The sequence below is a fragment of the Cynocephalus volans genome, chromosome 5, assembly GCF_027409185.1.
Source record: "Cynocephalus volans isolate mCynVol1 chromosome 5, mCynVol1.pri, whole genome shotgun sequence".
Taxonomy (NCBI): domain Eukaryota; kingdom Metazoa; phylum Chordata; class Mammalia; order Dermoptera; family Cynocephalidae; genus Cynocephalus; species Cynocephalus volans.
Genome location: NC_084464.1, coordinates 158937478 through 158956812, shown reverse-complemented (window position 1 = coordinate 158956812; position 19335 = coordinate 158937478). Strand labels below are relative to the sequence as shown.

The following is a 19335-nucleotide window of genomic DNA, read 5'->3' as shown; positions in this document are numbered from 1 at the left end:
GGGATGAGTGAAGAAAGACTTGTGAGGAGGGGGAGCCCTTGCCTCATTCATCCTGGGGGAGTAGAGAGAGAGATGGGTCCAGGGAGGTAGAAATCGGGAAGGGATGTGAAGTTCAGGGGTGCTGCACCTGAGAGCTGCGCGAGTGGGGCAGAGTGTGGGCTACACACTGTCTGCTGTGGATCTGCACCTGGGAAAGAGAGGAAGGGAGCGAGACTTGGCAGAGGAAGAAGTGTGGCTATCATGCCAGCCTGTCCAGCTGGCAGGGAGCTTCAGAGCAAGTGTTGCCCATCAGTAGCCCATGCTGGGACTAAACAGCTGGGCCTTTACCCTTCGGCCTCACTCAGTCACCAGATTTGTGTGCCCTAGGAAAGGCACACACATCCCTCCTCAGGAGAGCCATGTCCACGGGCCACCATCCCCCACAGCCCGGCCCCCTGCCTTACATGCAGGGGTCTGGGCAGCTCATCTCCACGCTCACCATGGGAGCTTTTAGTTTGGGGCTTGTATCAGGTGATGTATTTTGAGAATGAAGTATACAAAGGCTAATTGAGAGGAATGCCCATGGTTTGGAAGGGCTCCTAAGGGAAACGGAAGAAGATGCTAGCCTCAGACAAGTCACAGGGGCAGGCTGCTGGAGGGCCCAAAAGAGAGTGAACCCTGAGTCTCTGGCAGCACCATCTTCAACAAGCCACAGCTTTAGGGAGACAGTGGGAATTTTTGTTGGAGGATCGACCAGCCCCTTTGCACTATACTAGCTGTGACGGACAGAACTGGAACCGGAGTAGAAGAAACAGATGGTGGGGCTTACCCAGAGCTGGATGCTGGGTATGCGCAAAGCAGGTGCAGTCGGAGCACAAGGCAGTCATGGGCTCTAAGCAGCACGGATGTCCTCCCACATAGGGTCCAGGCTGGCAGTAAGGGGACAGGTCAGGGAAAGGTCACTTAACCAAAAAGCAAAGCACATGCAGGGCTGGAGGTCAGGGCAGAGGCCGAGGCTGAGGCCCCTGGGGATGAGAGGTGGGTTGAAGTGGAGCAGGCCATGTGGCCAAGTGCAGCGATTGAGGCAGAGAGAGTGCCAGGAGCTCACGGGGGGCCTTGCGGGCCACTGGGCTTTCACTCTTAGTGAGATGGAAACCCACAGGAGGGTGGCATGATGCCTGCCATGCACATTTGAACAGGGTCCTTGTGACTGCCATCTCAAGAAGAGACCACCGAGGCATGCAGGCAGATGACTGGGCAGTGTGGGGACGTGCCGTAGCCGAAGCACAGCGTGGCTTCGCGAGATGATCGATTAGTGTGGTGTGTGTAGACCCTGTGTGAGTATTTGGAAAGAATCAGGAGTACATCAACACCATTAACACCTATTTTAATATGGACTTTCTTGGCCAGGCCGCTTTTTTTCCTCCATTGCACCTCCGCCTGCCCCCGCTAGCTTTTGCCTTTCCCTACACAAATGCATTCTGCGTGCCTGTCTTGCATTTCTGGTTTTGCTATTTTTAAGCTCTGTCTTCACATCAAGTTTGCATCTGTCTGTTTCCCACATTGATGTTGCTGTGATGAGCACCATTTCCATATACCCCTCCAAGGTCTTCTTCAACAGCCTGACCTCTTACAACTCTTCCCTTCTAATTGTATGCGGTATCTACCCTTGTTTATTATATTTTATTGCACCTACCAGGTGTTTCGGGTAATTATCTAGTCTTCTGTTAAAGATGTTTATACTTGAGCTATCACTGACATCCTTTTATTTATATCTTAGGAGAATGCTAGAATACAAATGCTGAAGATAAGCTAATTTTAAATTCTGTTTCTTATTTTCCTAGAATTAAAATAAGTCAAAGCCATTTTTCTCAAATTTGAGCAATGTAAAAGACCACTTGTAAAGAAAAAAAAATCCTCTAAAACTTCTAAGATTGAATACAATTATTTTTTAAGGTAATATTTCTTAAATATGTTCAGATATAAACTGAGATATAAAATTTTATGTTTATACAATTAGCAGGCCTAAATAAAACTTATGAATTATATATATAAATGAAAGTACAAAACCAAAATATCCAGATTAGCTCTATGGATTTACTATGGCAGATGCTGTCATTTTACTGAAAATACGCAACTGCTTAGGATCCAAACAGGGCTCTGGCGGGCTGGCCCAGGTTCCTGTCACCCCAGCAGCCCCCGGCCCTGTGCTGTGTTGGCCTCCTTTTCCCACCATCCCTCCCCAGGACCCTTCCCCTCATGCTCGGCCCAGATCATGGGACTGGCCTCGCTGGGGATGTGTCCCCTGCAGTCCACCTGCTTGTTTATCTCAGGAAACTAAAACATGACTACTTGTTCCCAAAGAGATCTAATGCACAAGAGCTGACATGGTGCTGAGTTTGCATAGCAGTTTCATTTGAAGTGCAGTCAATCAGATGATCCAGAATATACTTTCACTGTTTAAATAATCATCAGAGTAGCAACCCCAAAATGAACAGCTTCTCAAAAGGATTCTCCAGCCTGCAAGTCTTTGTGACCTGCACTTGGAGAAACACTCAGGCAAGTAAATCTTCTCACCTCAAGGATCTAGCTTCCTTCCCTACATTATCGGAATTGCCTGTGGCTATTAATTTGTCACATTTTCCACCAAAAAATTCACCTCACGATTGTCACTTATTTTCTCAGATTATTGTCAGGTGGTAACATCACCTGTTTATATTTTTCTTTACATTTTGTTTACTTTTTTTTTTTTTTGTCTTTTTCGTGACCGGCACTCAGCCAGTGAGTGCACTGGCCAGTCCTATATAGGATCCGAACCCGCGGTCCCAGCGCCGCACCCTCCCGAGTGCGCCATGGGCTCGGCCCTTGTTTACATTTTTTAATCTTTGTACTACATAGTGAACATTTATGAACCATTTTCTCATAGTATGAAATACTATGTCATATCAAAGACTAAAACTGTGTTCCATCATTTTACATGACTATAGAATTTCAGAATTGGAACTAACCCAGTGCATGAGTCAGGGTTCTCCAGAGAAACAGGAACAATAGGATATACAGAGAGAGAGAGACAGGAGATTTATTAGGGGAATGGGCTCGCTTCTCACTGAAAAGTCTCCTGATCTGCCATCTGCAGCGTCTGCAAGCTGAGGAACCAGGAGAGCTGGTGGTGAAGTTCAGTGTGAGTATAAGGTCTAATGGCCTGAGGTGGGGGGAGGGGACCAGAAGCTGGTGTAAGTCCCTGAATCACAAGGCTTGAATACCTTGAGCTCCGATGTCTGATGGCAGGAGAAAAAGATGTCTACTTTCCAGAAGAGATAGAAAATTTTCCCTTTTCTGCCTTTCTGTTCTATTCAGGCCACCCACATTGGTAAGGGCAGATCTTCTTTACTCAGTCTACCTATTCAAATGCTAATCCCTTCTGAAACACGCTCATAGACCACCCAGAAATAATGTTTCACCAGATATCTGGGCATCCCTTAGCCCAGTCAAGTTGACACATAAAATTAACCATTGCACCCAGTCAAATTCCTCTCTAAAATATGCTGCATAAGTACTTATTTAGCTTCTGTTTGGAAACCTCCAGACAGTAGCTTGTAAGACAATTTATTCCACTTTAATGCTGGTTTAAATCCTGCCTTCTAGAACAATGCACAAAACTTATCTTTCTGGCAAAGGACACTTTCACCTGTGTGAAGGCAAGTTTTTAATTTTACTTTAATATTTAATTGTATGTATTTGTGGGGTATTCCATGTTGTTTAAATACGTGCATATACTGCACAACGATTCACTTAGGGTAGATAGCATAGTTTTCTACCTATTAATCCACTACCTCCCAAACCCTGCTCCCCTCCTGCCACCCATCTTCTGGTAACAATTATTCTATTCTCTACTTTTTTGAGAAGCACTTTATTTTTTTTTTTTTAGATTCCACATAGGAGTGAGATCGTGCACTATTTGTCTTTCTGTTCCTGGCTTACTTCACCTAACATGATGTTCTCCAGTTTCATCCATGTTGCTGCAAATGACAGGATTTCATTTTTTTAATAGTTGAATAGTATTCCAGTGTGTGTGTGTGTCTGTGTAAACATATATATATATATATATATCATAGGGTTTTTGTTTTGTTTTGTTTTGTTTTTAATCCAGTCATCTGTTGATGGGCATTTGTGCTGAATCCGTCTTGACTCTTGTGAACAGTGTTGCAATGAACATAGGAATGCACATGTCTCTTCAATATATTGATTTTATTTCCTTTGGGTATATACCCAGTATAGAGGGATTGCTTAGTCTTAAGGAAGTTCTATTTTTAGTTCTTTTAGGCGCCTCCACACTGTTTTCCACAGTGGCTGTACCAATGGACATTCCCACCAACAATGTAGGAGGGTTCCCTTTTTCTCCACATCCTTGACAGAACTTATTTCCTGTCTTTTTCATAATAGCCATTCTAACTGGAGTGAGATGACATCTCAATGTGGTTTTAGTTTGTATTTCCCTGATGATTAGTGATGAGCATTTTTTTCATGTGCCCATTGGCCATTTGTTTGTCTCTGCATGAAGACAAGTTTTATCATTTCTCAGGCTGCCAACTCCCAGACAAATACCCTCAGTACTATGGACCATTCTTACATCACAAAGCTGAGTAATAGCGACATGACTCTGTAATTTCTTTGATATGTTCTGCATGCAATCTAATTTCTTTAGTGCAAACTTCAGCAGATTATATGTTCCCTAGGTTTTATCTCAAAGAAACAGGTTTTTATATCAATTTTGTTTCCAGAGTTAATATTATAAATGACCACAACCTAATACTATGGAATAATTTTATTAAAAAGATGATGGTGGAACACATTTTAAAAGATACTAAGTATTTACTGGCCTAAATTTATATATGTATATTGTGTAGTATGCATAAAGCAAATGTACTTCACAGGGCCTGGTTTTCTAAAGCCTTGCAGTTTCAAATATTGACCTTGCCAAGGACAGGAAGTTTTCCCCAGGCTATAGTCTCTGTTGTAAGATAAGGAATTGTAACACAGCAAGGTTGCTGGCTCAAAGACAGACAGGTTACTGATTGATATGTAAAGATACTGGGAAATTGCTGTAAGAAGAGAATGTTTGCTAAAATCAAGCTTTTGTTAGTGGATCAACTTAACTTCTTGAAAACTGCATTGTAGAATGTCACCTTGCCTATCTTACTGAATGTTACCAGCTTCTGTTGCTAAACTTGTTAAACTGTACTTAGCAAAAAACCCACCTATGTTCTCTTCCTGTAACTTCCTGGTCTGGAGAATAAATGTGGGAAGAGAACCCCAATTTGTGGTTAATTTCCCAAATGGAAGGAATGCCCCTATCTTGAGGGTTCCAGGAGATTAACCCCTTTTTGGGGCTTCTCACTGCTCAGAAGAGATGGGCTTTGAGTAATCTTTGGCAGCTCCATCACCCAGGGGAAAAGGAGTGACAAATCTGTGGGAGGCAAAGCAACAGTATATGATATGTGTATGGGTGTGTGTGTATATGTATATAAATTTAATATTATGTATTAAGTTAGGCAAGTATTTATATAAATTATGTACACATATATATTTATTTACTTATTTCATTTTACAACTGAAGAAAGAAATTTTGAAAGCCTGAAAAGACCTGTGTTGTCTGGGTAGCATGAGAAACTGGGGGTACCAGGCCTGCCACAGCCCTCTCTCCAGGTCCTTCCATCAGTGACCATTTCCAAACTCAAATGCAGGATCTTGTGGGTCTTAACAAAGCCTCTTGGAAGAACCAGGCAGGGCATTAAACTACATCAAAACCCTATGAAGACAGGATGTCCAGCTGCCCTCTCTCCATTCTTACTCTTGATGAGCAGAACCCCTCCTTGAGGGTGAGGAAACAAGATACAATAAATAAGCAAGAACTTACAATCACCAACTCTCCTACTGTGGCCCCACAAAATCCTGGCTGTATATTAGGGACAAATGACGTGCTGGGCATGTGTCTGAAGACCAGAAAGGGTATGATATCCTAAGGCCCCTCAAAGGCCATATCATAATCAAGAGGGGAGCAAAGGCCTGCCCAGAGTCACCCCCAACTCCTTCCTAAAGAGCTACAGTCAGAGACCAGGCAGCGCCGTAGCTCCTCTGAAGGGCTGGCTTTCTTGGGCTTGGTTGGACATGTGTTTTCAGGTACCTCCCTGACGTCAGCACTGGTTATTGATAGTCATGACTGTGTGTGAGAAGACATTACTACACAGAATGAGAACAACATTTTTATGATTAACTCTTCTTTCCAACAGCTGGCTGTCCAAACTCCTTGATTAAAGAGCTCCATCACTTCAGGATTCTGGGAGAAGAGCAGGTGAGTTAGCATTGCAAAGGCTGTGTCAGCGTCATGAAAGACAGACACTAATGAGACAGTTTGGGCTCTCTCCAGGGAGGCCGAGTGTGTCCCCTGACCCTCGCCACCCTGAAATGGGGAAGAAAAGCATGCTGGAGATATGTGTGAGGGTACTTTCTCCTCTTCCATCCATCAGACCTGACAGGTGATTAATTGGTACATCTGCTATCTGCCAGTGTGTCTCGTCTCAAGACACAAGCAGTAAGCCGGCAGCGATAGTGGCACGTGAGCAAACAGGGCAGATGAATTAGGCCTGAGGGACCGAGTGTCACCAACATTCCTCATTTGATGTCTGTGGGTGGATGTGCAAGCTCCTTCTCCAGATTTTTGTACTTTGTGTGTGTTACCTATACTTCTTGACAGCTGCTTTCTATGTGGATGTGAACATGTGATTTATATACAAAGGATGGCCCATTTAAAGCAGATTATTTCAGTGCTGTGTTGTGCTCAGTGAGGCATGTCATATTTTAAATAGATGTGCTAAGTAAATAATTTAGGGTGCTAAATATTAGATATATATGCACATATACATATACTTTTTAACTGTTTAAAAATACATCTCTTGATCCTTATATGGAATTACAGACTCTATATTAATATGTTATATTTTAGGTGTCAAGTTACCCTTAAAATACTTGCACTAAATAGTTGGCAACGTGTTGGTCAACCTAACTTACACTCTGTTACTGAGTTTTACTTCCAAAGATTGTCTTTGCCAATTCTGACCAGACAATGTGCAAATGGAGATGTGATGGTTCAGTTTTGTCAGTGAGATTTTTGTGTGTGTGGTTTTGTTTGTAGTAACAAGGCAGAATGTGACTGCCTATTTCCAATATGAGATTACAAGCAGAAAGGAGTTAATTAGGGGAGCATAAGAAACTGGAATCATTTCCATATCATTGAATTAACAAATTACAGTAGTCCTCCTTTATTTTTTTTTTCATATTGTGAGTTCTTCCAGAATAGCAGGCATAAAAGTTTATTCAAATACAAGCAAAATCGGTTGTCCTCATTACGAGTAAAAGTTGCTAACCAACTCCCCCAAACATACCTACTTATGAAACACTTGTACCTCACAGTCATTTTCCAGAGAAGCACTTCTTTAAGCAAGAATCTGAGAGACTTCCTTAAGCAAGAATCGCTGGTTATTACCCTGACATTTCTTCTCAGATAATGGAGTCTTCTCTTCTAGCTTGTACCAATATTTGCAAATTGTATTCATATTTGTTTTAGAGTCACTGGGTAATTAGTAGGGAAATAAGCCAACTGTAATCATCTTAGATTTGCATGAAAGTCAGTCCACTTTGCATTCTCCTAGATATTAAAATAAGCCATAATCAAAATTAATATCACCCCGATTAGTTATGATTATATAGTGCATCACAGCAATATTGATCTTTATTTTCTGGAAAGCCACATTTCCTTCCTTCCTTCTTTCCTTTCTTTCACCAGAGACTTACTGACCACCTACTTTATGTGCTTTATGCCATTCTAGGTTATAAGGATAGAGGTGTGAAAAAGACATCTCCATCAGCCTCATATGCAAGTTGGGGGAACTGTTATGTTCCATGCACATTCAGTGTATATTATTGTCAGATGGTTATCATTGCTGTGGATAAAAGTAAAACTAAAAAGAGAGGTAGTGAGTGCTTTGGGAAGAGGTAAAATTTTACAAAAGGTGGTAGGGAAAGACTCACTGAGTAGGTGGTGTGTGAGTAAAGACTGAAAGTGTCAAGGGAAGCATCATAGTGACGTCTGGGAAAGGAAATTTCCAGAGAGAGGGCAAAGCAAGTAGAAGGCTCTGAAGTGACTGTGTGTCTGGCCCATTCAAAGTAGCCCAGAGGCCAGTGTGGCTGTGGGGACTGAGCAAGACAAAGAGTTGTAGACAGTGAGGTTGGAGTGGATGAAGGAGACAGACTGTGTAAGGTAGGGTTGGAAGAAGACAAAGAGTTGTAGTTGGGGAGGTTGGAGCAAATGAGGGAGCCAGATTGTGTAAAGTAGGGCTGGCACAAGATTGGAAAAGTACAGCTTGTTTACGTACTGGTGGGAGTGATTCCCTAGGAGAACCAGGAAACTGATGATGCAAGACAGAAGGCAGACTTCAGGAGCAATGTCCTTGGTCATGGGCTTTGGCCTTAGACAAGAGAGTGGGCAGTTCAACTTGGTAGTAGCAGGGAAAGCAGAATATGTAAGCACAGATGTGCACACATAGGATTCAGTGGTGAATCTTCCCAAAGATCTCTCTTGTTTCTCTTTTCTCAGTGAAACAGGAAGCTGGGTGATCAGCTGAGTGTGAAGACGGGAAAGAGTTTTGCAGAGAAAGAGAAGGATAATGAAATTGTCATTTAGGAGGGTGGTGTTTCAGTCCGTTTTGTGTGGCTATAACAGAAATACCTGAGACTGGGTAATTTATAAAGAACAGAGGTTTATATGGCTTACGATTCTGGGACAGCTGCATCTGGCACGGGCCTCAGGCTGCTTCTACTCATGGTGGAAAGTGGCAGGTAGCTGGAGGGTACAAGCAGATCACATGGCGAGAGGAAGCAAGAGAGAGAGAGAGAGAGAAGGTGCCAGGGTCTTTTTAAGCAACGAGCTCTCTTGGGAACTAATAGAGCGAGAACTCACTCACTATCCCTCCTCCCCCAGGGAGAGCATTAATTCATTCATGAGGAATCTGCCCCCATGACTCAAACAGCTTTCAGCACTGCCACATTGGGGATCAGATTTCCTCCTGAGTTTTGGAGGGGACAACACATCCAAACTCTATCAGGTGGGAAGTGAATGAACTTGGGAAATGGATGGACCAGGAGTAAGATCAATCAGCCTGGGTGTTTCTTTGTCACATTCAACTGTGTAGGCACCAGATGCAGAAAAGGCAGAGTTACATATAACCAGCACTGAGGTTTTTCCATCCACAGGTAGCAAAAGAGAAGCAGAGGAGGTGAGGGTGACTTCAAGGGACTGACTATGTGGCTGGCCATAAAACTTCAGCTGGGCAGGCCAAGAAGTGAGAGAGGAGAGGGACAGGGATGGGTGGCAGGAGCAGTTGCTTACAGATCCCAGTGGGTTGGTTCAAAGAATTTTTGGAGTTTAGGTGCTGGAAGTGTCAGCTGGAAAACTAGGTGTAGGCCAAAGAGTGAGATAACTTGAAACAGGTTGTGGAGAAGGTGCCTGATCAGGAACAAGGTCAAGGGCAAGTCCAGGAGTGCTGGGTGGCTGAGCTGAGATTGTGAAGAAGGTGAGGTCACAGACTTGAGAAGCCAGGGTGTTGGACATGTCACTCATACGGGCACTGAACTCATCCAGGATTTTCACTGGAGCCAGCTTGGAGAGGGTTACAGTGAACCAGGAACTGAAGATTTGAGAAATCAGAGAGGGAGAGAGAAAGAGAAAGAGAGATGGAGAGAGAGGGAGAGATAAAGAGGGGGGGGAGAGAGAGAGAGAGAGTCAGTAGCTGACTGCAAATGGAGAAAAGTGCCAGTGCAGCCTGACTGATGGCTTGAAATTGAAAGCTGGGGGGTTTCGAAGAAAGAAGGGAAACTATTCTACTTGGGGCATTGCAGAGCAATACCTGCCGGTACAAAGGGTACAGTAGGAAATCGTTTGAGGCAGCTGCAGGAGAAGCAGTGTCCTCAGAGGACAGCCAATTTCAGTTAGGGAAGAATGGAAGAAAAACATGGAGAAAGTGGAAGTGGGTACAGGGCAGAGGTCCCCAAGCACAGGGGAGGGTGTCAGCATGGCATTGGGGCAGCTGAAAGATGTGATAGGAAAACGGAAGCCCAGAACTATATGGGGGGGAGGGTCAGCCCAGAGAGATGACAGGGTATTCAGGGATTCTTTGGTGACCGATATTTACATCCTGATGATACATGACAGGACCTAGTGGCCTCAAGGCAGAAGGTGGCATGACGCTGCAGGGAGGAAGTGAGCATTCCAGCTGCCATGGCTCCTCCCAGTGGGGGTGGCAGCCTCACCAGGAGCTGGTGAAACACTCAGGATCCCACTGGATGCTTGAGGCAACTTATATTACCTGATAAAATAAAATTGCTGTACTAATTTATGTTACAAGTGTTACTGGACAATAACTGGGCTTTTCCTTTTAAGGAAAAGGAAGGTAGAGGTTTGGTCAGTCACCTGTTAGAATTTTTGTAAGTAGGGCCGAGCCCGTGGCGCACTCGGGAGAGTGCTGCACTGGGAGTGCGGCGACGCTCCCGCCGTGGGTTTGGATCCTATATAGGAATGGCCGGTGCACTCACTTGCTGAGTGCTGGTCATGAAAAAGACGAAAAAAAAAAAAAAAACAGAATTTTTGTAAGTAAATAGAATGCAAAGTAAGTTGCAAATATTAAGTGCTATACTAAATTGTTTCTGATTTTAAATAATGTTTATACTCCATCAATACATTGAACTAGTAGCAACAAAGTAGACACTAAAATAAGTGTAATGTTCACTTAGAAAGCGAATTGATAAAAGCTACAGGAATACTAGTAATTACTGAGTTCATTACTGGGTGGCAGAGATGCATACCAGCTATCGAACTTCTTTGTATGTGATTCCTTTGTTTCCAGTGATCCTTAATAGGCACCTTGATTTTTGAGACTTGGATTAAAAATAAATAATTAAACCATTACCTTTCTGAAACAAAAATAAGCTTAAAACTCCTTGAAACTTAAAATAATACATTTATTTTAGCTTCTTGGCCCCTACTCTCACTGTGTTTCCAGTTCATATTCATGAAGCACCTTTTACCCCCCACCCTAAGTCCAAACTGTTTGGTAAGGATATTATCATATCGTAGGTAAGTAAAGTCACTCTAAAGATCTAGGTGGGCCCTAAAGAAATCAGGTGTGATATATGGAAGTCCATAATGTTTGGAGAGATTTTGCAAGAACTGAACTTCAGTAGTACTTCCACTTATACCAGCTTCCTCCACGTTACATTTAATCCCCACAGTTTTAAGGAAGTAATCTTCATTCATTCAACATATATGTATTGAAAACCTTTTGTACTATTACTGTGCTAGTGTGGGATAAAATGATAAACAAGGAAGGCACAGGCACTAATGGTGATAAACGCTGAGATGGAAACAAACAGTGATTGAGATGTCATCTACTTCAGATAGGGAGTCAAGGAGCCCTGCAGCTGAAGGTGCAGGGGACAGCTCTGCTGCATGAGCAGGAGCACAGAGTGAGGTCAAAGAGCGCTCCGAGAGCAGAGAGCACCTGCTCAATGGTTCCCAAGGAGGGGAAGAGATTGCTTTGTGCAAAGCACTAAAATGAAACCAATGTGGTGGGAAACTAATGAGCAAGAGGGACGGCAACAAAAGATAAGGGACAGGGATGAAAAATAAAGGCCATCTGGACCATGTAAGACCATGGTCGAGAGACTGGATTTTATTCTAAGTTCAATGTGAAATCCTCGAAGGTTTAGCAGGGGGCTGGCATTATCCAAATTACATTTTGGGAATGTCAGTCTTGTAATATAGAGATGGTCTGGATTAAGGTGCTTAGCAGAGGAGATAGAAAGAAGTGAATATTCAGAGGTGGAATAAAGGACTTGGTGACTGATTGGCTGTGGGTCAGGGAAATGGGAGAGTCCTTAAGTTCTCCTTTACTGAGATGGGTGAAATGGTGGGAAGATGAGAACGGAGGCGTGGAATCTGGGGTTCAATTCTGAACATGTGTGACATGCCTGAAGCATCGAGAAGCAGATAAGCCAAGATAAATCCTTAAGAGTTTCCAAAAGGAGATGGGAAAGGAGGGACCATGGATGAACAAATCCTGCAGAGCATCAACGTTTGGAATTTGGGTAAAAAAGTGGCAGCCAGCAAAGGAGATCAAGAAGGAAACTCAAGTAAAGTAGGAGAAAATCCAGAGACGTGTTGTTGAAGGAGCCATGAAAGGAAGTTTTCCAGGAGGAAGCTGTGGCTGTTAGTGCTGAATGCTACTGAGAAGCTGGGTAAGATCAGGTAGGTAAAGCATCCTTTGCCTGTGCCAACAGGAAGGTCATGGGGGACCATAATGGACAGCTCTGGGGAAGTGCCCAGAGACTGAAACCAGGTTTTTCTGGGATGAGAGAAGGGGAGATGATTCCTTGTAGAAGTTTTGTTATGAAGAGGACAAGAGGAAGGCAGCAATAGCAGGAGGGTTCTGTAAAGACTGCGGAGGGTAGACTTGCTTTATGCTCACTGGAACAATCCGGTAGAGATGGATGACCTGCTGGATCTGGGGAGAGATGAAAGAACTGAAGAGGGGAGGTGTCTTAGAAGGTGAGAAGGGATGGGATCCGGTGTGGATGGAGGACTGACCCCTAATAGGAGGAAGGCCACTTTCTTAGTTGTAAGAGAGGGATGGAGCAGGTGGGCGCAGGTTCAGGTGCGTGTGTGGTTGCAGCGATGGGAAGGGGAAGTTGGCCTGTGCTGGCTCCATGAAGGCAGAAGAGTGGGCACCGCTGGGCCTTCTCCACATAGAGTGCTGGGCCACAGGAGATGCTTGGGAAGTATTGCTGAGTGAATGAATATATCACTCGTGACTCCTCCCCTCAGAGAAATATGGAGCAAGGTGTCCAGGTGAAGGTAGGAGGGAGACAGGTGTGAGCAGTTTGGGAAGAAAGAAGAGAAAACATGCCACTAGAGAACATCGTAAAATCATGCAGACATTGTAAGTGCCAGGGGGAAGTCTGCACTCAGCAACTCAAGAGAAAGTGATTGGTTCTGTCATCCTGCTCAGCAGCATTCAGCTGGGGGGTGCACACCTAGGAAGGTGGAGGTGATGCTTTTCGGGCCGGAGTTTTGTCCAGAGTAGTCTGATAGAGGAGCCGGGAGGTCTGTGTTTTCCAGGCAGTGTTTGCGGTGGTGGGTAGTGGAATCTATGTCAGGCCAGGAAGGAAGGGAAGCATAGAGAGGTCCAGTGGCTGGGGAGAAAGCACTGGGTCAATTAATCAGAGGTCCTGATGAAGTTGAAGAATTTAAGCAATGTCCATGCTTTAGCAAGAGATCTGGAAAGATAAGAGATGGTGGTTGCAAAGAGACATATTTGGAATTGGGATTTCAGAGGTGGTACAATTTCTCAGGATGACAAGGCCTGGGAGGGACCGCGAGAATACATGGATGAAAAAAGGGTCACCAGGGATGAGAATGTAAGACTGAAATAACAGGTTGATGGATGATTAATTCATACAGGAGTTCAAGTCCCAGGAGGAGGGGAATACAGCAGAGATGAAGACAAGTCAGAAGCTCCTGTCTTCTAGACCACAGGGGAAGCAGCGAGAAGGACAGGGGGGACAGCTGGGTGGCACAGGTCTCAAAGGAGCCATGGGTTTTGCAAAAGAGAGGGGGCCTGAGGGTTCAGAGGCATCGTGGAGGAGCCAGGAGACAAGCTCCACCTGTGGCCTTGAAGTATGTGCACATGACACACAGAGCAGCCTTCATTTAAGAGGGCTGCAAGGGAGACGGATGAGTTTCAGTTGTCAGCAGAGGCAGAGAACCATTTTCAAAGGCTGGTAATATTCAAGAGTTGGTTTGTTGTAGATCAGGAATCCCAGGGGACACAAAGAAAGAGTTTAGGAGAAAAGCGAGGAGTAGAGATCGGCTCACGTTGGGGACTGTACAGACCCGTATGGGGCTGAGAGTCTGGGGGACAAGAATGCCAGGTGGTGTGAGTGTCTGGCGTGACTGCCATGCAGCGGATGGGCACGTTCTGACCATCTTTGGAGGGAAGTGGGTGGACGACCAGCCCCCCCTGCCATTCCCACCTCAGGTGCATCTCTTGGCATGAACACGGCTCACTCGGCCTTCACTCCGAAAGGTTTCCTCAGTGATATAGGCCTGTTCATTTCAAAGTTAGACAGTTAAAATATAAAGACATCTAGTAGAACCCAGAAAATCATCTTTAAAAACTATTTGAGTTGTCCAAGTCTAATCAGTTCCTTAAGCATTCAGTGGCACTAATCCATTCTAGTGCCTGAACCTTAGCCTTACACAAACTTCCAGACGAATGAAATGTCACTCTCCTCCTTCCACGGGCCTTAGAATCACCTAGAAACCATCACTGTTGCCTCACGGCTGAATTATGAGCTTCTGGAGAATGACCAGCAGAGACAGAGATGTAAAAGTACCCAGTTAGAGAAAAGAAAAAGCCCAGGGAGACAGAGAGAGGAGGATGGCACAGGTGACAATTGCCACAGCTCCTTTCCAGGGAGTCAGAGACAAATTCCATTTATCCAAAGGGCAAGGCTCTTGGATTTGCACACTGACAGCACTGCTCAAAGCCATTTCTCTGGGACTGAAGAATATAATAATCCGTGACACAAACAGCCTTGCTCTCTGCTAAGCGCCCCATCGGGAGAGTGTGCTTGGAGGTCCTGTTTCCAAAGTCTCCAAAAGTCTCCGAAGATGTCACAGGAGAAACTCTGGTGAGGAGACAGCCCAGCCGGCATCTGCTTTCATGGCCTTGCCCTTCCTGCGGGGTGCTGCTGTGTGTCACAGCATGGAGAGAAGACAAGGAAGCCAACTGATTTTGACCTCCTTTCCAGAAGATTCCCCAACCACTGGAAGTTGAGATACTTTTTGGCGTCACTCATCCGAAACCCCTGAAAAAGAAAAATGCTTCATAAGTTGCAATCCAGGTTACAGTCTGTTGCCCCAATTATTTTTTAGGGTTTTTTTTATTGCTGTTTTTCTCTCTTTCCTCCATGCATTTGATTTTGGCCACCTCAATGATTGTTTTTCTATGCAATAAACAAGGTCCTGCCCTTTCTCTAGCCAATTCACTTCATCAGCAGCTGACAGATGTCCAGACGTGAAAAGAATGTTATTAGCACCGAACAGAGAATAAAAACAGCAATGTGACAGGAACCACCACTGAGACTGTCACTAAGTCTCTCAAGCTCAACTACCTGTAAATGAAGAAAAATAAGATGAAGATTACTGACAATTTAAGGAGTACTTAAAAAAAATGAATACAAATAGGAAATAGGGCATTTCAAGGAGAAATGGTTTAACCACAGCTGGTGTTCCTCTATAAAGTTATTTCAGATTTTTCTTAATCCAAACAGGAAGTTCTGTAATAAACTCTTTCATTTGCTTCTCAAAGATGACTGAGGAGTAGTGAGCTGATTTTTCTAATAAAAAGGAAATAAAGGAAGAAAGAGGCAGCTTGGAGTTGTGGAAAAGGTGGTCTTGAGAGTCACAGCCTGCGTTCCAGTGCTGGGTTGTGGGTGTCCTGCCTGGGTGACACTCAGCAGAAGACCACCCTTCTTTGTGACTCCCTGGACTCCTCCGTACCTTACGGGGGGGATGGAGAGTAACTGAGCAGGCAGCGTGTTCGCACAGCTGCTGGGCACTGAGCAGCCCCTCGGTGGTCAGTCGCTCTGATCAGAACGTCTCTGCTCCACGAGGCCACTGAGCGCATCCTCCATGTGTTTTTGGCTTAGATTTAACAGAAGCCAGAATTTATGGGGAAATGTGAAGGAAGCCTGAGAGCTGTACCTGAGTGCCCCCAAAAGGCTCTTGTGGAAAACACCTACTGTGACAGCGCAAGACCAACCTCCTGTCCTGCTCTGAGAATGTGAAAGGGGCCATGCAGCTTCTGGATTGCTGACAAGCCTTCACTCACGTTGATGGAGCATTCACCAGTTCTCCTAGATTTTAGTTTTATCTAGTATCCCTGTACTTCACATTTCTTGCATTTTTAAAATTAAATTCCTCTTGCTTTCTTTTCTTACGAAATCATGCAAATTAAACACCATGGTGAAGCAGCCTGTCCCTGCAGAGAAGCAGCCTGTCCCCTCCTACAGAGGACAGGGCTTTTGAATGGTTTTTCAGTGGTCGGGGACATTTACACCTAGTTCCTCCATAGTCTGACCCTTCAGGTGACCAACCATGCTCCTTTAGTAGACTTTAACATTCAGCCCGTGGCCAACAAGAAAGGCAAAGTTTCTGGGCCACTGGGGCTTGAACTTGTGACCCTTGCTTCATTACAGTACAATATTCTCCCAACTCAAGTCTTCTAACTACCTGCAGACCCAAAATAGAACATCTGCAGCACTTCATTATACTCTCCCATGACTCATTATTTAGATCCTTAAAGTATAAGTTTATGGAACCATCTATGAATTTCATATTTACAATGACTATTTCCTGTTTTTAACAATCCATGAGCAGCATATACATAAAGACTGCATAATTTACTCCCCAAATAAATAAAATATAAAGCATAGCAATGAGTCACGATTTTTACCTAGTTAAGACATACTTATGGAATGTATTTTCATTATAATCTGATGAAATACAGGTGGAAATTTTTGTTATTATTTTCCTTAGGTGCAAAGTAGTCTGCTTTGTTAATTTTAACATTCGTCTTCAAAAACTTTTATAGATATTGTACACTCAGTTCTAAATTATTTTAGTTATTTGTCTTGGATTATTCACTTAATGAAAGCATATCTAGAAATTTGCATACTAGTTTTAATAATAGCCTCAACAGCATAGTTTGACAGGTAAATGTTAGCATATCTATACACACACACGCACACACACACTCAAAGATGTTCGCTGTGCATTCCAAAGACAAAACAATGCATAAATGATTTTTAGATGATTTGCTGCTTTTGAGCTCCCTTGAGAATGAATTCTATATAGAAACAGTCCATGTAAAAAATTAATCACGTTCCTCCAAGTTAGTTCTGTTTTTAAAATGCTACCCAATATTGATAAGTAAAAAAGCCCTTGGAAGAAATACAAGTAATATCACAGGAATAGTGTTTGTTCCTTTTCACCAGTTGGGGTCTAGTTATCAATTACTTTACCACTATTGCATATATTTTATTCTGAGATAAACATAGATATTCTGTTCTACTCAGTATTAATTTGTCACAACTCTCCATTAAGTATGCAGTGGCACTCTTTCAATGCACTCTCAACTGTTCCAGTCAGTAGTTAAAAGGAATCAATGGAAATGTGGGTTATATCCTGAAAACACTAAATAAAGATCTTTACTAATGACATATACAATTATGCATCTAAATTATTTCCTTAGGGCATTAAACTTTCTACAAATATTAGCACATTATTGGTTCTAGGTCAAATGTTTTTCTTATACATTTCACAATGTTAAAAAAGAAAAGTAATACTTTCAGTAGGCATGTTTCAGATGTTGTGTGTACTTGTGTGTACTTTTTAATCATCAGAAATTACCAGGCCTATACCAGGGGTCTTCAAAAAGTTCATGGAAGGATTCGTATTATCTTTTAATTCAATTTTTCCACAAACTTTTTGAACTACTCTCATATATTAAAATATTTGTCTTCCTTTAGAAAAGAAATTGTAAACTCATATTATCTTCAGTTTATCACGAATGGAATAAATATGTCATTTTTAAAATAAATTCTTTAGCTAATGAATGAAAAGATGAACATAGTTTTACATACTCCATCAGTATTTGAAACCATTATGAATGCAGTTGGGAGGAATTTCTAAAGTGTTCTTAGACTTTGTCCATAGGTTAACTTCTTCTTAGATTAAAAACTATTGTCATAGGAATAAAATTCCTTAACTAAATTAAATACATAGGTGATCTGTTGTCAAATAAGAAAATAACCAGTAACTTAAGAGCATTTTATTAAAAATATTTGTTAATGTAGGGAAAACCATCCTGAATCATTCTTATTAATTCCCATTACCCTTGATTATTTTATTTGACTTTTAAAATTAACTGAACTTAATGGGGTTAGAGTTCATTAATTCATTCTACAGTTATTTATTGCGTACCAGCTGTCAACCAGATATTATGCCAGACTCAGGACATACAACACGTAAAATGACAGGGAATGAATGCAAAAGGTCTGTAATAAGGTCTAAATGGACTGGAGCATTTTACGTCCTATAGACTCACAGCATTTATCCAGCTAAAAATCCCTCTTAGGACAAAACCCCACAAGGAGGAGAAATTTGCTCAGAATAGAAAAGGGAAAAAATAAAGAGAAATCCAGTTAAAAGTGGGATAACAGAGTTGGAAGATTGCAGACAGTGAGCCCCAATATTTTTGAACCTTGCCTGAAAAAGCCAGAAGAGGAAAGTCTAGAGACATCAAAAGCTATTCTAAATCCTATCTCCTTCTAAAATTTCAGAAGAACTAAATTTCATGTAAAACTAGAAATCACATAAGAAAATTATCAACAGAGAAAATACTAAAAATTCAACTCAATACAACTTTCCTAATACAGTATGCTTGTGGAAATTGATCTAAAAATGATCAGCACCAAGACATATTCTAATAAAATTCCTCGATTCTAAAGAAAGGATAAAAAAGTCCTTTGGGCATCTGGGCAAAAAAAAAAAAAAAAGATAATTCACTTATAAAGAAAACAAAAAACAGATTGTCATCAGGTTTGTCCATAACACTTCATGCCAGAAGAACATGCGTTAAGATATTTAAGATACTCAAGGGGAGAAATGTGAGCCCATAATTTTATATTCTATCAAGCTCATTTTCAAGAATAGAAGTCAGGAGTAAACTGTCAATATGCAAGAACCCAGTGAATGTTTTTCCTGTGAACTCTTCCTGAAGAATATACTAGAAAACAAGCTTCCGAAAACCAACATTGCTGAAGAGACATAAGTACTGATGGTGATCACAAAGAGTTTGAAATGGCCATATCCTTCAACAGTGTAGATACAGTATAATTATTAGAAAAACTTGGTGGGAGAATGGGTAGAGCATATGAAAATATATTTGACGTTTTTGGAAATCAAATCATAATGAGAGTATTGGTATTGTTATTCTGAAATTATTGCACATGTAACGTGAAATGAAGCAAAAGAGCTATTATGGACTGTTGTAATTCTAGCATCCTCGGTGTTCTTGAGAACCAATGCAGAAGAAAGGAGATACAGAAGTACAATAGAAAATAGTCAGTAAATCCTCGTAGTTCTGGAATTCCTGTCCTTCAAAGTAAGAGCTGAAGAGA

The 19335-nt window shown here is 42.5% G+C and overlaps 1 protein-coding gene across 6 annotated transcripts in view; it reads left to right on the top strand.

Annotated features, from left to right (window-relative positions):
* The window catches only part of PRKN (parkin RBR E3 ubiquitin protein ligase), a 1299935-nt gene that overhangs the window by 1082123 nt on the left and 198477 nt on the right, over positions 1-19335 (top strand). For all 6 annotated transcript variants that reach the window (XM_063096536.1, XM_063096534.1, XM_063096533.1 and 3 more), the window contains one exon: positions 6270-6331. In XM_063096536.1, coding sequence (XP_062952606.1) covers positions 6270-6331 — 62 coding nt within the window. The remainder of the gene's footprint in view (positions 1-6269; positions 6332-19335) is intronic.